Source organism: Solanum tuberosum, unplaced genomic scaffold (assembly GCF_000226075.1).
Source record: "Solanum tuberosum cultivar DM 1-3 516 R44 unplaced genomic scaffold, SolTub_3.0 scf00277, whole genome shotgun sequence".
Taxonomy (NCBI): Eukaryota; Viridiplantae; Streptophyta; class Magnoliopsida; order Solanales; family Solanaceae; genus Solanum; species Solanum tuberosum.
In genome coordinates, this window is record NW_006239197.1 from 824,867 (window position 1) to 839,998 (window position 15,132).

At 27.3% G+C, this 15,132-nt stretch overlaps 1 protein-coding gene and 1 non-coding gene across 2 annotated transcripts; both read right to left on the reverse strand.

Moving 5' to 3' along the window:
- Positions 1 to 7,661: 7,661 nt before the first annotated feature.
- Positions 7,662 to 7,734, reverse strand: TRNAF-GAA (transfer RNA phenylalanine (anticodon GAA)). The gene has a single exon. It is a non-coding gene; the product is annotated as a tRNA-Phe (tRNA).
- Positions 7,735 to 8,683: 949 nt separating this feature from the next.
- Positions 8,684 to 9,981, reverse strand: LOC102596033 (peroxidase 5-like). Its single transcript, XM_006358511.2, has 2 exons — positions 9,699 to 9,981; positions 8,684 to 9,563 (listed from the first exon to the last, which is right to left on the reverse strand). Exons 1-2 carry the CDS (start codon positions 9,906 to 9,908, stop codon positions 8,799 to 8,801), a joined length of 975 nt encoding a protein of 324 aa, XP_006358573.1. The 5' UTR covers positions 9,909 to 9,981; the 3' UTR covers positions 8,684 to 8,798.
- Positions 9,982 to 15,132: the final 5,151 nt, after the last annotated feature.

Here is a 15,132-nt window from a genome sequence, read left to right on the forward strand (position 1 = left end):
TTCTTATCTTCATCTTTTTATGGAGCGAATAGGTAGATTATTTGTCGGCTAGCTGGAAAAAAAAGTTCAAATATACTTGCAAATAACAAAAGTGAAAGTCCAAGAAGAAGAAGAACAATATTTATCAAAATGAAAATCTTCTGCAAATGATGATATTGTTAGATCTATAATGTCTTTTTGTGAATTTTTTTTGGTTCATTTCATTTAATTTGATTTGTTTATCATATATTGTACTTAAATTCTTTAGGTCGAATGAGTTTCCTATGTTTTTTTTTTTATTTATATTTGTAATCTTTGATGATTTTTACTGTGATTAATATTTTTTTTAACGATTGTGTTATTTTTTATTTCATTTAAGTGAAGTTATTCTAATATTTTTTATGTTATCATTTTTCTGTTAATTTTTTCTATTCAATCATTTATATTTACATGTTTTTATATTATTGAATTATTTGAATCGAATTTTTATTTTATTTTATTATTTTTTGGTAATTTTTATTCCGTCATTTATACTAACATGTGTTTATTATTGAATTATTATGGATGTATTCTTCTTCAAATGTGTAATGATGTCTGTTAAATTATTTCTATTCTTTTTATCTTCATCTTTTTATTTGGTGAATAGGTAAATTATTTGATGGCTAGCCGAATAAAATTTGAATATATTTGCGAATAAAATAGTAGAAGTTCAAGAAAAGAAGAACAATATTTATCAAAGTGAAAATCATCTGCAAATGATGATATTGTTAGATCTATAATGTCCTATTGTTATTTTTTTCTAGTTTATTTCATTCAATTTGATTTGTTTTTGTCATATTTTGTACATAAATTCTTTAAATCAAATGATTGAACCATGAATCTATTCTTCTTCAAATGTGTAATGTTGTTTGTTAAATTAGTTTCATTCTTCTTATCTTCATTTTTATGGGGTGAATAGATAGATTATATGATGGCTAGCCGAAGAAAATTTGAATATATTTGCAAATAAAAAAGTGAAAGTCCAAGAAAGAGAAGAACAATATTTATCAAACTGAAAATCCTCTCCAAATAATGATATTGATAAGTATAATGTCTTATTATGACTTTTTAGTTTATTTCATTCAATTTGATTTGTTTTTTGTGATATTATGTACTTAAATTCTTTAAATCAAATGAGTTTCATATTTTTATTTATTTACATTTGTAATCTTTGATATTTTTACGGCGATAAATATTTTTTTTAGATTGTACGTTATTTTTTAAATTTAATTTTAGTGAAGTTATTCTAATACTTTTTTTTTTTTTTTCATTTTCTGTTAATTTTTGCTCAATCATTTACACTAACATGTTTTTGAATGTTGGATTATTGGTAATATATTCACATTTTTAAAATGCTAAATATGTGCAATTGAATATCTTAAGTGCTATGGAATTATTAATATAATGTATCGATAAATGTAGAATATCATGATTTATGCATATTATTCCACTAACTTATAGCTTTTCAGTAATATGCTTGTGAGTGATAAAATATTAAAGTATGAACAAAATTTTGTTCATTTGTTCAGTTAAATTTTATTTAAAATATAATTTTTAAAATTGTTACTATACTTAAAATAAATGGTTTGCCTTTGAAATTTAGAACCTTCAAACCTATAGAACATACAATTATTCTAAAAATTAAATGTACAAAAAAGACTTCTTATATTACAAGATATCAGAGAATTTGAAATTATTTTATCAATACTGAAATAAATAATAGGTCATTTAGTTAATTAGAAATTACCATTTAATTAATAAGAGAATATGCACCATTGTATATGAGATTGACACAAATAGTAACGTGTTTCAAAATATTAGATCAAAGCGAATTCAAAATTAAGATTATTATTTTTATAACGTGGACTTCAGACATTTTTTTAAAATATAGAATTTATATAAATTTTTTAATAGCTAATTAGGAATTATAAAATAATTTTTAAAGTGATAAGTTAGTTATTTTAAAATTATAAAAATATTTGTAATTTTTTAAAAATTGAGACTAACTAATTAAAAGTTCAAATTTTGAATTTAATATTTATAGTTTTTGAAGATACTTACATTTTTCTGACTTTATCATAATTGTAAGATAATTATATAACTAGAAGGTACTCTCTAATAGTGCATGTAATTATTTTGTTTGTTCAAAAATATTTTTATGTGTACGTAACCACAATTTTTATCTCAATTATGTAAAAACATTAATAGTAATCATAAATAATTTTAATCATTATTATTAATAGAACATTAGAAGAATTATTACTAAAGGTATTTATGTTAATAAAAAATTAAATTGTTGTATGTATTATTGATATATGACTAAAGAAAATAACACGGGGAAGAAAATAGTAAGTAAACACTATACGTTGTATTGAAATATATTTAAGTTAATAAAAACAGAAATTGGGGTAAGTATTATTTTTTATGATTAAACAAAAATAACAATTTGAAGAAAATAATAAATAAAGATTACATGTTGTATTAAAATAATAAGTACTAAAAATTATGATAAATTGTATAATAGTCTTAGAAGGAATTTACGCAATAATATATCTATATATAATAGGAGAAGAAAAAGTGACACATGCACCACAAAAATTCTCCATTTTTTAGTCTTAAAAATTAAAATTTTAAAATAATTTTAATTTGCATTAGTTATTAAATTTAAATTTGAAAATTTGAAAAAATCAATAGCTATTTTAAACGATTTTTTAAAAAAAATTAGAAAGTTACCACACTTAAAATAACTCTTTTCTATTCTTTTTATTTTTTACTTTTTATTTTAAAAAACGGATTAAATTTAAATTTTAAATTTTGAAAAAATCAATAGATATTTTAAACGATTTTTTTTTTTAAAAAAAGAAAGCTACCACAATTAATATAACTCTTTTCTATTCTTAAAAAATATCTCCTATTTTTTAATTTAAAATTTGAATTTCAAAACACAAGTAACTAACTTTATCCCTATAAAAATAACCACGACATCTTCCAAAAAAAATAAAAATACTACCCACAATTCTATCAACCCACTTTTTCATAAAAATCTATTATTTACAAAAATATTCTCTTTTATGATAAGGTTGCTGACTTGAGTTTAAGTGATTTATTGGTGATGTAACTGAGTAATGTCATTCATATCAGTTTGATACAAAAGTAAATTTTGTTAGTGAAAATAGTGATGTAGTTTGATTTATGCATTTTTTTTTATATAATTGCATGTAATTGTAATTATTTTTTGAATTATGAATACGGAGGTGAACAGTGATGAAAAAATTGTAAGAAGTGTTTTAGGATAAATTTCATGAAGCAGTTTAATGAATTTCTTTTTAAGTAAACTGGTTATCTTTTACTCACTTTTAATTTATTTGGACAATTTCACTTTGTTTCTGTTGATTTTCGACATGATTGTCTAGGATGAGGAAAATGTTAGAAAAACATGAAGTTAAATTAGTTATTTATGTCGTTTGCTATTCCAACGTTTTACCTTAATGGTGATAGTTGAGAAGAAATTCTATTTGAAAGTCCTACTTTTAAAAATAAAAATAAAAAATTATATTGATAATTACATTATAATAGGATTAAACAATAAAATATTATTATTTAAAAAAAATAAAAAATTAATAGTTTTAAAAGTTACTTAAATTAACTTTTATTAAAAGAATTCTATTACTTTATAACTTAAAAAAAAAAAAGAATGAAAAAAGAAAATCAAAAACACGTTCTGTATAAGGCATTTTAAATAATTAAATAAGTAAATAGGAGAACTGCCCACTAATTAAAAAAACTATTAAATTAAGATATAATTTATTAACTTTTTCTTTAAGGTTTTCTTCGAAAATTCAAATTCATACAATTATTAATCTAAATGATTATATTTTAATTTACTCCTCCTTTAGAGCAAAGAAAATTGCAGATTGTTGACACTAATTTTTAAAACTTAGAAATAAATTTTAACTAACATATTTTTCGAGGACTCTATTTTTGTGAAAAACTATCAAATTTTTTAATTAAATATTTAAACTAACTTTCCACACTATTTTTTATAGCAAAAAAAAAAATCCAAATTATTTAAGCACTTAGGAATTTATTTTGCGGAAAGTTTGAGCAGTATAGGACTCTATTTGCGGGGAATGAATACATTTAAATAACAAAAAATAAAATAACTTTCCATAGCTACTCATTCTTTATAGCAAAAATAAAACATAATTGTTTAGGACTCTTTTTTGGTGAGAAGTTATCAATTTTTTCAAAGTAAATATTTAAACTAAATGATATGTTAATTAATAACATAATTGGAATTTCAGATTATGTGAACACGATTAAATATGAAAATTGAGCGATTAAATTTAAATTAACTATACACTAAATATATATTCATGTTGAAGGAGATCTGTAAAAATAAGTAATTATTAAAAATCGTAAGTAAAACTGAATTTAAGAATATGTCACACTACATTTTTAAGATAATGCTCCATAAAATTAGGATAAAAGAATATTTGAAAAAGAAAATTAGAAAAAACTATATTTAAGAATTTAGTAATAAATATGTAATTATTTAAACATGATTCTGTTCTCCCATTTTTCTTTGCATGATCTCTCATGTACATTAACCAACAAACCGTTTGAAACATTCAAATAGGGATGGGGTGTCTCTGCAAAATATTGTCACACACTTAATTTCTTTAAGAAACACGGTGATCATAGGAAACAACTTGGCTATTAGAAGTTATTAGAATTTGCATTATCATTTTAAACAAATTCATGTGGTCTATTTCATATGTTTATCTGATTTACATTTGTATTTGAGATTAAACTATCTGACAGAATTTCTTGGTATTTTACTTTTTTTTAGTAAAAATCTAAAATTGTTCTATTAATTAACTTTATTCTTTTGTGTTTTGCAGATTTTTGTACAATGCAAACTCTAGGATTGTAAGTAATATATAGCCAATATTGCCTATAATGCTTTGCCAAAACAGATTATAAACCATGTAATTAGTTATTTTATAAGAGCTTATGAGAAATTTAATTCATAATATTCATATGGTGTGTCTAACCATATAATTAGTTATTTTGTAAGAGCTTATGAGAAATTTAATTCATAATATTCATATGGTGTATCTGTTTGCATATCGATTATTCTTAAGACTCATATAGAATAAATATTTGAGTTGAATACTTCTATTAAACAAATGTTATCTACTTAACACTCATGTATAGCAATCCATAAAAATGATACTAGAGTTTTTTATTTATTTATTCGAATTAATTTATTTTAAGTACTTTTAAATCAAAATGGCTTTTATGTTTTATATAATGGTTGGTTTAACTAAAAAAAAGTCCTTTATAATGGTTGTGATTTTAGTAAGATAAAAATTTAGATATTTTCTACTTATTATTTTTTTTAGATCAAATGAGTTTCTATGTTTTTTTGGATTACAAATGTAACATTTGATGATTTTTACGATAATTAATGTTTTTTTTTAGAATTGTATGTTATTTTTATTCAACTTTATTGAAGTTAATATAATGCTTTCTTAATTCATTATTTCTTTGTTAATTTTTAATACAGATCATAGATACTAACATGATTTTTATTATAGAATTATTGGTCATATCTTCACATAAATTAAAATGCTTTTATATGTGCAATTGAAAAATTACTATGCTGGAATATATGATAAACTTTACAATCTTGAATATGGGTGCAAATTTATACAATATTTATCAATTTATGTGTATATATGTATATGTGTGTCACAGTAGTGGGTGAAGACATCAAATTATTAAGTGAAATATTAATATAATAATGATGCTTAACATGTTTTGAACGATATAAATGGTTAATATAATAATGAAATGACAATTGAGATTTTACTAAATCTCTACAATCTTATTTGTTTAAATAAGTCAAATTATATGATTTAGACATTTTGTATTTAAATAATATTATCCGTGTTGTGCGGGTACGAATACTAGTATGGTAGAAAAGAAAAAAATTATGGCTTAATTTTATGAATAATCTACTATACTCAAATTTTAAATTGAATGTGAATTAATTATATTAATTTTAAGGCAAAAGAAAAAGAATCAAAACAATTAAATAACAATCTTATTTGTTTAAATAAGTCAAATTATATGATTTAGACATTTTTTACTTAAATAATACTATCCGCGCGATGCGCGAATACGAATACTAATTTTAATAATAACACAATTATTATCTACTACGATTAATCAAATTACAAGAAGGTATGATTGTTGAGAAAAAGAAATGAGGGGAATAGGCTTTAGAAGAAATAACTGAATTACAAATAATATAAAGACTTAGAGACTATTTATATTAGTTTCATAAAAATAACTAAATTACAAAAATTATCAAAATAACCACATCATCGTATGGATGTCCTTAAAGTCTTCCTTCAATGCTTTATTCAAGTCCGTCAAGCTCATGACGGTTGAAAGAATGCTCCTTCATAAATTCATTAGAACATGTTATAAACTTAAAAAAAATACTTTTAAGGCACTTTAAATTCTGTAATTAAATAAAAAAGTTTTCATATCCAAGATTGTCTACATCTTTATTATATTCTTTGATATCAATTTTACTATCTCAACTTGAATCACGCCTACTAAATACTTTTGGAAGGACAAAGTAAATATATAAAATTTTAGGTGGAACATATCTGAATGGAAGTTAATTTAACTTTATGATATGATTTTAGATGCACTTCATCATTTAATAAAAATGAAGAAAAGTACATAACTTTTATTGGGAGGTCTGTCGGTTGAAGGATGCATGCCAACCAACTTTTACGTCATTATAAGATGATTGAACAAACTAAGTTATATATGAGCAAAACAAAAACATGACAATAAATTACTAATCAATCATTGTCTTACAATTTATTTTAGCAAGAAATTGAAAGAAAAAGACAAGTCTAAACTCTAATCTTATTATTAAAAACTACTACCTTTTTCCAATATATATTTTTGAAATATAATAGTAAGAGTACTATTAAAACAAACATGTTCAAATTTTAAAAAATAAATTAAAAAAATCAAGTGAAACACACACGTACAAAATTCCAACTTTAGATATACACAAATAGATAAATAAATTTATATAAAACTAAACAAGTAAACTCATGTGTCCAAAATTTCAAGTAAACACATGCAAGGTAATTCACGTGAGACACTCAAGTTGATTTATATTATGCCATATATGACACATATTATGCAAAAAGTCTTGTTGAAATGACATTTCAAAAAATGTATCATGCAATATACGAATATGAATTTAGTCGGACTCCAATCCAATTGATACGGTATACATTCCATTCTCAATAAACTCTTTTCTCTCTTTATCCCTGAATAAATATAGAAAATTTGATTTTGTCAAAACATTAACTTCAAACATTATAATTTATACATCTGAATTTAGTATACGTGCAAAAATTATAAAAGACATGTATAAGTTAAATGGCCATGTCAAAATTTTCACAGGAAAGTACAAGATTAAAACCTCTAAAAGCCCAATAAATTGGAATTCGGGTCGAAGCCCAAATTTCGCTCAAAAGGTCAAAATAAAAGGAAAGCCCAAGGAATTCGGGTCCAAGCCCAAAATAAAATGAGAAAAACAATGCGGTGAACGTGGATCGAACACGTGACCTTCAGATCTTCAGTCTGACGCTCTCCCAACTGAGCTATCCCCGCAATTTGATTACTATTCGTTTCGTATTTAAATATTTACCATGTAAGACGCTGAACTTAAATATCAAGTTAAAACTTATAGATTTATACCAGTAAAATAATGTATTTACTTATTCTCTTTTATTAAACTCTTCGTGTAAAACATTATATTATGTGAAGTTCTAATTATTTTTTTTGGTGAGGTGAATCAAGTTTGAAATATTAATCTAATCACTATCAGGTAACTCTTCTACATTATTTATGCATAATATTTTAAAGAGGGAGGCCTTTTTCTAATAAAATTTGACCTAATTTAATATTATATTATATTATAAGAAAAAAGAACAAAGTTTTTTCTTTTTTCTTTTTTGCATGATACAAATTTCAAATGTGTACATATTTGAAGTGTTCCTAGTTAAGAGTGGCAACTGGCAACGGGTCTTTATTTTGGAACTCCTCCTCAGTTTTATTTTATTTTTTCTATAATTTTGCTCCATTTAATATCATCCAACTGCTTGGAAATTGACAATAAGAACATTTCCAAAATACGTTTTGCTAAAATACCACACTTTCTCTCCTTCCAGCAACCAGGGCTGGAACTATACGAGAGTTACTTAACATTTTTTTATTGAAAAATAACACTACATAAATAGATTAATATGTACCCATGACCCCAACACTGCAAAAATAAAATGAAGAACATTTCTTAGCTAGTCACCTTTTGGCTTAATGTTCGTTGCAAATATACAACTCGATCTCCTTACCGTCAAAATGTAAAGAACGAGCAAATGATTGGAGTGATCTATAAACTTTTTAAACTATAACATTTAAATTGACACAAATACTGTTAACAAAAGTGTACAAGTGCACTTTCTGAAGTTCTTTGTGCAATTTTCTTAATCAAATAAATAGAAGTTGTCCAACATATCTTTACCATGAAAATAAGCAAAATCTCTTAAATCAATATATTTAAATTACAATTGAAAAAAATCAGTTACATTTGTTCTTGACATTGAAAATGAAATAAAAAATATGATGATACAATTAAAAAATCAACAAACCAAATAAAAGAAAAGAGAATCACTTGATCAATTCACAAACCTACAGTTCTTCCTAATCTCTCCTTGCATCCCAGTCATAACCTCTATGGATCCCATTTTCACCATTGCATCTGCAAATTTATGAGCCCAATTTGCACCATGAATCGCATTACTCCTCGCCATCCTAGCCGTTGAAGGACTGTTCCATAGCGTCTGATCTGAGGTTAACAATCCTCTGTTATTCCTCAAATTGAGATAGTACTTATTGTCCAACCTATTTGGAGTATCAACATCAAGTGGAGCAATTGGATCAGTGGTAGAAGGACGCGGACATCTTTTCATCAATTGTTGGGCTAATTTAGGATCCATTGTAGGATCTTGTGGGTGAGTTGAATTGAAAGAGTAAAGTCTATCAGAAAATGAAGAACAATGTGATCTTCCAATAGAATGTGCACCAGAAAGTGTTACCATCTCATCTAAAGAAAGTCCTTTTTTCGCGAAATTTTCCTCAAGCTCTTTAGCATTTAAAGTGGACGGAGGAAGGTGTGCGGTTGGTTCGTCTTTAATGGATACTCTTCCGTCTCGACGACCTGATGGAACTGAATATCTAATGCCTCCAAGCTTAAAAGCACTATCTCTTGCAGCAAATGCAACTATATCTGAACATGAAACTGTTTGTGGGCAAACAGATTCTAGCTCAATTTTTGCCTCGTCGATCACTTCATAGCCTCGTAAACTTGGATTGTTTGCTGGATGTTCTTTTTCTGCTGGATTCCCTGGAGTTGGATCCAAAAGGATGGAGGCATCACATCCCTGAATCATATAAAATTTGAAGTTAGATATTGTTAGTTGAACCAACCTTTTATTAATTTCAACACACAAAATCAAAGGAAAATTTATTTAACTCTCTAAACAGTAGCACGTTCACATAAATAAAATGAGACGTACCCTAACAAAACAATCGTGGAAATGCATCCTGATGATACCAGCGCCAAGGCCAGGGTTACTAGACACTGCTTTGTTGACTGCTTTTCTGACAATGGATTCTGCATTTGGGCAGCTTGAATGGTAGTAACCGGTCTTAAGAGATGCATTTGCAAATGTAAAAACAGTGAAAAAATATAACATGAACAAAGTTGACAATTTAGCGCTTTTCATCGTTATGTGTTCTAGGGATAAGTTGATAAGCAGTGGAGTAATTGGTTAATTACTATTTTAGGAAATGAACAACTTAATTATAAGAAGGTAGTGATGAAGGAGAAAAGAGATGGAGAGAGTATTTATAGGAAAGGAATAGAAGTCTTTGATTTTACTTGGTAACATAGATAGGTAGGTAACGCGTAATTTCAATAGCTACGACTGCTTCTAATTAATTAGGAGACAGTTTCAAGCTTTCAAAATAATTTTAACGTTTTGAAGTATTCTTAAAGAGTAATATATAATTAGTGGGAACTGGACATTAAAATGGTCTATATTTCCAGCCACGTTATTTTTAATCTCTTCCATATTCAAATAAAGTTTGAATTTAAATACAGCAATTAAAAAAATGCTAGAATATAGCCCATAGGCCGCTGTTCAATCAAGAAACTGACCTGGAGACTATCTTTACACTAGTGGGTAAATTTTAATACTACTTGGATTAAACAAAGTACTTTTTTTGTTTTGTTTATGTAGATTGTATACACGTCATTTTTCATGATAATAACAATGTGCATGTAAGTTTAGATCCTTCATTCTCAGCAATGGCATACATAGAGTATTTATTCAATTTTTACAGGTTCAAGAAATCTTGCAGTATATATATATCACTTTCTTATAGATATTTTGGATATTTAACTTTGAAAGAGAATAGTTACCTATATAATATGTTAGGACCAAAATAATTTGGTGCCATGTCGAAGCTAACAAAGAAAACTTCGAAAGACCATGAGTAAGAAGACTAACAAGAAATATATCAAAAGACACAAATATTTAACATGATTCGGTCAATCGATCTACGTCCACAAAAGGGATAAACAATCCATTATATAAATAGGAAGACTTTATGTTTACCTATATAACACACACCTTTAATCAAAATAGGAACTATTACAACTCAATAATAAATCTATTACAGATTCAAATCAGATCGTACATATTTAATTTTGCACATCTTTAATACAACTAAGAAAACAAATTGCATCGTCAAATTCCCGACTCGATCACCAACAGCACCTAAGAACCAAAATCCCAAACAAGAAAACAAATTATAAGGAAAAATAATACTCCTTCTGTTCTGTTGTTCCCGTTTATATTACTCACTTTTCTTTTCTTTTTAGTTAGTCCAAAAAAGAATGATATATTTTTATACTAAGTAATAATTTAACTTTAAAATGTCTATTATTCCCTAAATGAAATGATTTACAATCACACAAACATCCATCACTTATTTTAGACTACAAATTTAAAAAATCTTCATTTTTTCTTAAATTTCGTTTCAAATCAAAATAACTCATTTTATGAGACGAAGAAGTAATATATGTGCTGGTTGTATTTGTATTTTTGACCGTGTGTTAGCCTACAGGCTGTTCAATCAAGAAATTGACCTGCAGGCTGCAGCTTTACACTAGTGGGTAAATTTTATAGTTTAGTTTGGATTAAGAGGTGGCTGAGATTTTTTGTTTTTTATTTTTGAAACAGTTTAGGTGAATCTACTTCCATTGACCTTTAATATGAAAGCCAGCGCTTAATTAAATATTGTACTTAATTATTTTGCTTTTTCGTTTCTCTTCTGAAAGTCAAAACATAAACATGCATGCATACTAGTTTGCATCAGAACAATATGAAGAAAAAAGGAAGTCTTATTCAAAAGCAATGACGAGACTATAAAACAGATTAATTAAGAAATACTTATAATTAATTACAGTGTTTCAGTTCGTCAAGAATTTTTTGGTTACGTGTGGAACTAGCTCAACCTCATGAACGAACATACGGTTGATTAATTATATTATAACACCAATTTTCTCATGTAATTAAGAACTTGAGCATACGTTTGCAGGTTAATTATTTTTAAATTGGTTCGAGTCTCTCATAATCTTGCACTAGGAATAAATTAAAGCCAATAAAGATTCAAAATCACATGAGCAGTGACATGCATGGATTACCATATATATATATACCCAAAATCAGAAAGAAACAAACAAATAAAAAATATATCAATGAACCAAAGTGAAATCAGGATTTTAGTGGTTCAAAATATACAAACGAATTGAACTACTCGAAGGAGGTTCAACATCTATAATATATACATAAGAATATAATCTTAGCTACTTATAAAGAGTGTAATTTTCGCCGAAGGAGTTACCTAACCCCAAGCTGTCTCCGGCTCTCCGCCCGTGCCCGTGAAGGAGTTGAGCATAGAGGCGTTTTAGTTTTTAGAAGGAAAAAAAAAGTTAGTTCTAAAGTCTACAATTGTTTAATGCTTCTTCAAAATTGAACCATAAGAAGCTAAATTTATATTACTTGATATCATATCATAAGCAGGGGCGAATCTACGGTATCGAAAGGGGGTTCGGACGAACTCACTGACTTTTTCGTAGATTTTATATCCAGTGCACCCTGTGAAGTCTATCGGCTCGCACTTCGTGGGTTTGAAACCCATTGAGCACCATATTTTTTGGAATTAATTACTAACATACGTAGGTTTATATGAGAAATTTTTAAAAAACAGAAAATTGGTAAATTAAAAATGTGTTTTTGGAACTAATTTCTAACCTAAAGATAATAACATAGGTTTACATATTTATTTATTTTTTTAAAAAAACAGAAAATTGGTACATGAAAATAAACAGAAAAATAGTGTTTGTGTCCTACTCTAAAATAATATCTAACTATTGATTTCTCCTCGGACACTCAAAAAACTTTGACCCAAATTTATTTTCAAAAGTTAGGGTTCTAACTTTTATTGTTAATCTAATTGCTACCATCCGACTTCTGCCCTGCGGTATGTACTATGTACTCTCACCTCTTCTTTTTCAACTTTTTTTCTTATTTGTTTTATTTTACACTGTTTGATTATCTATTGAAAAATTAATTTTTAATATTTGATTCTACGGTTATCCCTCATATTGATAATTGATTATGTTAAATAGTTGTTGTTTGCTTTGTTGACACCTAATTTTGACCCTCCCCGATAATAATTAATCTCGAGCTTCTTAATTTTCAAATGATTTAGAATAATTAATTTTAGAAATTTCGAAAAAAAATAAAATAAAATATAATAGAATAATTTGCAAGTTGTTTCAAATAGTTTGTCACTTGTTATAATTTTTAAATAATAATATGTCTTTTATACAATTATGTATATAATTAGTGTATTTTATAAATATTCGAAAATCGTCTCAAAAGGATTTTGTTTTAATTGAATATTTGGTTGACTAGTTTAGTTATATAATAGTTTATATTTTTGAAATAGTTAGTTTATATCTAAGTTAATTATTTTATTTCGTGGAAATTGAGAAGCTCTTTAATTAACTTGTATTAATTTGTCTTATTTAATTGCTAGCTAAAATTCAATTTAACTAAAATTTTGAATTCATTTGGCCATCATTGTAATCAAATGGGCCAATTTCTTTTTTCAGCAGACCCAACCCATAAAACAATTCTAATACCCAATGCCAATTAATCCCTAGCCCACTTTTAAATTTCCCAATCAACCCATCCCTTATACTCTATTCCACCAGCAGCCCACACTCATTTACCTGACCCGGCCCACTTTTATGTTCACAGAACAAGACCAAGAAGCAGCAACTCACAAGAGACAATCACAACGTCAATCCCAAATAGACGGAAGCAGCATCAACACATGCCAGAACGACAACAACGGCTCCGAACGACACCTTTTCCGTCAAGATACACAACGTCAAATCCCTTTGTCGTCTTCCCTACTGCTTCCCTTTGGTTTCTTCTTCAAAACGTCCTTATCCCCATTAATATCGTAGCAGTAGAGGGGCAGACACACGTTTTCTTTCCCTTCCTCTTTCGGAATGGGGCGGAAAATTCAGAAAAAGATGTTTATCTCAAATGGTGAAAGATTTGGGGAGTTTGAATTTCGAATATGGGCCCTCATTTTCTATCCGGATTTCGGCCTTTTCCCTCCTAAATTCGGAACCCTAGTTATCCCCTTCTATATATATTTGTTTGTTGTTCACTGTAAAAGGGGGGAGAAAAATTTATTTTTTGAGATTTTACTTTTAGTTGAAAATTTGGGATTCAAGATTTGGAGTTGGAACTACTTTGAGCGAAATATCATATCGGAGAAGGTTTAGACGATTCTTTTCCTTTAAATTCGAAGAAGCAAGTTCTCCTTGTTAAAAGTCAGCTCGAAATTCTTGGCTGGTCGTTCGAGTTTCCGAAGTAGTTGGTGGAAGAATCGCTGCTCGTCTGCTCGTATTGTCTCATTTCGCTGACCAGAAAGAGGTAAATCCTTTCTTGTTCTCATTTAAATCTAGTTTCTCCTATGTTGTTCTGCTTATGACGTATTATAGGTTGTGTCTTGCGCTCCATTTATGTGTTGATTTTGTCTTGGTCTCTATATGTCAAGTTTCGGTTGATGAGTCTTGAGCTGGTAATAACTTGCCTCCCTACATGAGTGTTATCTGTGTATAAATTAATTCTATGTTGGAGTTAGTTTGGCGTTATTTGTGAGCATGTCCGATCTTTGATCTTTTATATATATTTTTTATTTTTTCTCTGGTCATCCGTAGTACATGTTCTTATCTGCAGTATTTTGTTGAGTTTGGATAAGATGGCCATCCAAATGGTTTAGTTTCTGTTTATCTAAAAATATGAGATTTTGTTCCTTTGTTTTGTATCACTATCTGTTCCCTCTTGCCCTTTTTTATGAATTAGTAATTTTCGTTTTAGTTCCTCTATGACTTTATTCTTGAAAAAATTATTTCTTGCTTATGTGTCTGTTTATAGGTTCGTCCTTAGTAGCCTTCTTGAGAGGTTATACTTGGTTTTCCCTCGCTTTTCTTGTCTAAATAGGAGGATTAAGACCAGCAGTAGGTTGCTGTCCGGAATGTCAATCGCTTAAAATTATATTCTCGGTCCAACTTGAATCTCGAAGTGTGACATGTGTTTTAGCACAGCTGGTTGTTGCTTATTTAATAACACCTTTGTCATGTTTAGTTATTTGAATGTGACAACGTTGTCTTCTAAAATGGCTTGGCAAGCTGTTGTGTTTAAAATTTCTGCCTTTTGGCATAATGAATTAGCATCATTAAGTTACATTTGTAGAGTTAGCTTGGTCATTGCATAAGATATATTATTTGCCTACAGTGAAACGTGTTCCCTTTCTCATCCTTTGATTTGCCATTGTTTAATGTTAGTAGTTGGTCAC

Bases quoted from the DNA above. Each gene is read 5' to 3' on its own strand.
- LOC102596033 (XM_006358511.2), bottom strand. From the start codon at position 9,908: ATGAAAAGCGCTAAATTGTCAACTTTGTTCATGTTATATTTTTTCACT. The intron at 9,564-9,698 runs GTACGTCTCATT...TATATGATTCAG, and splicing joins TCCACGATTGTTTTGTTAGG to GGATGTGATGCCTCCATCCT.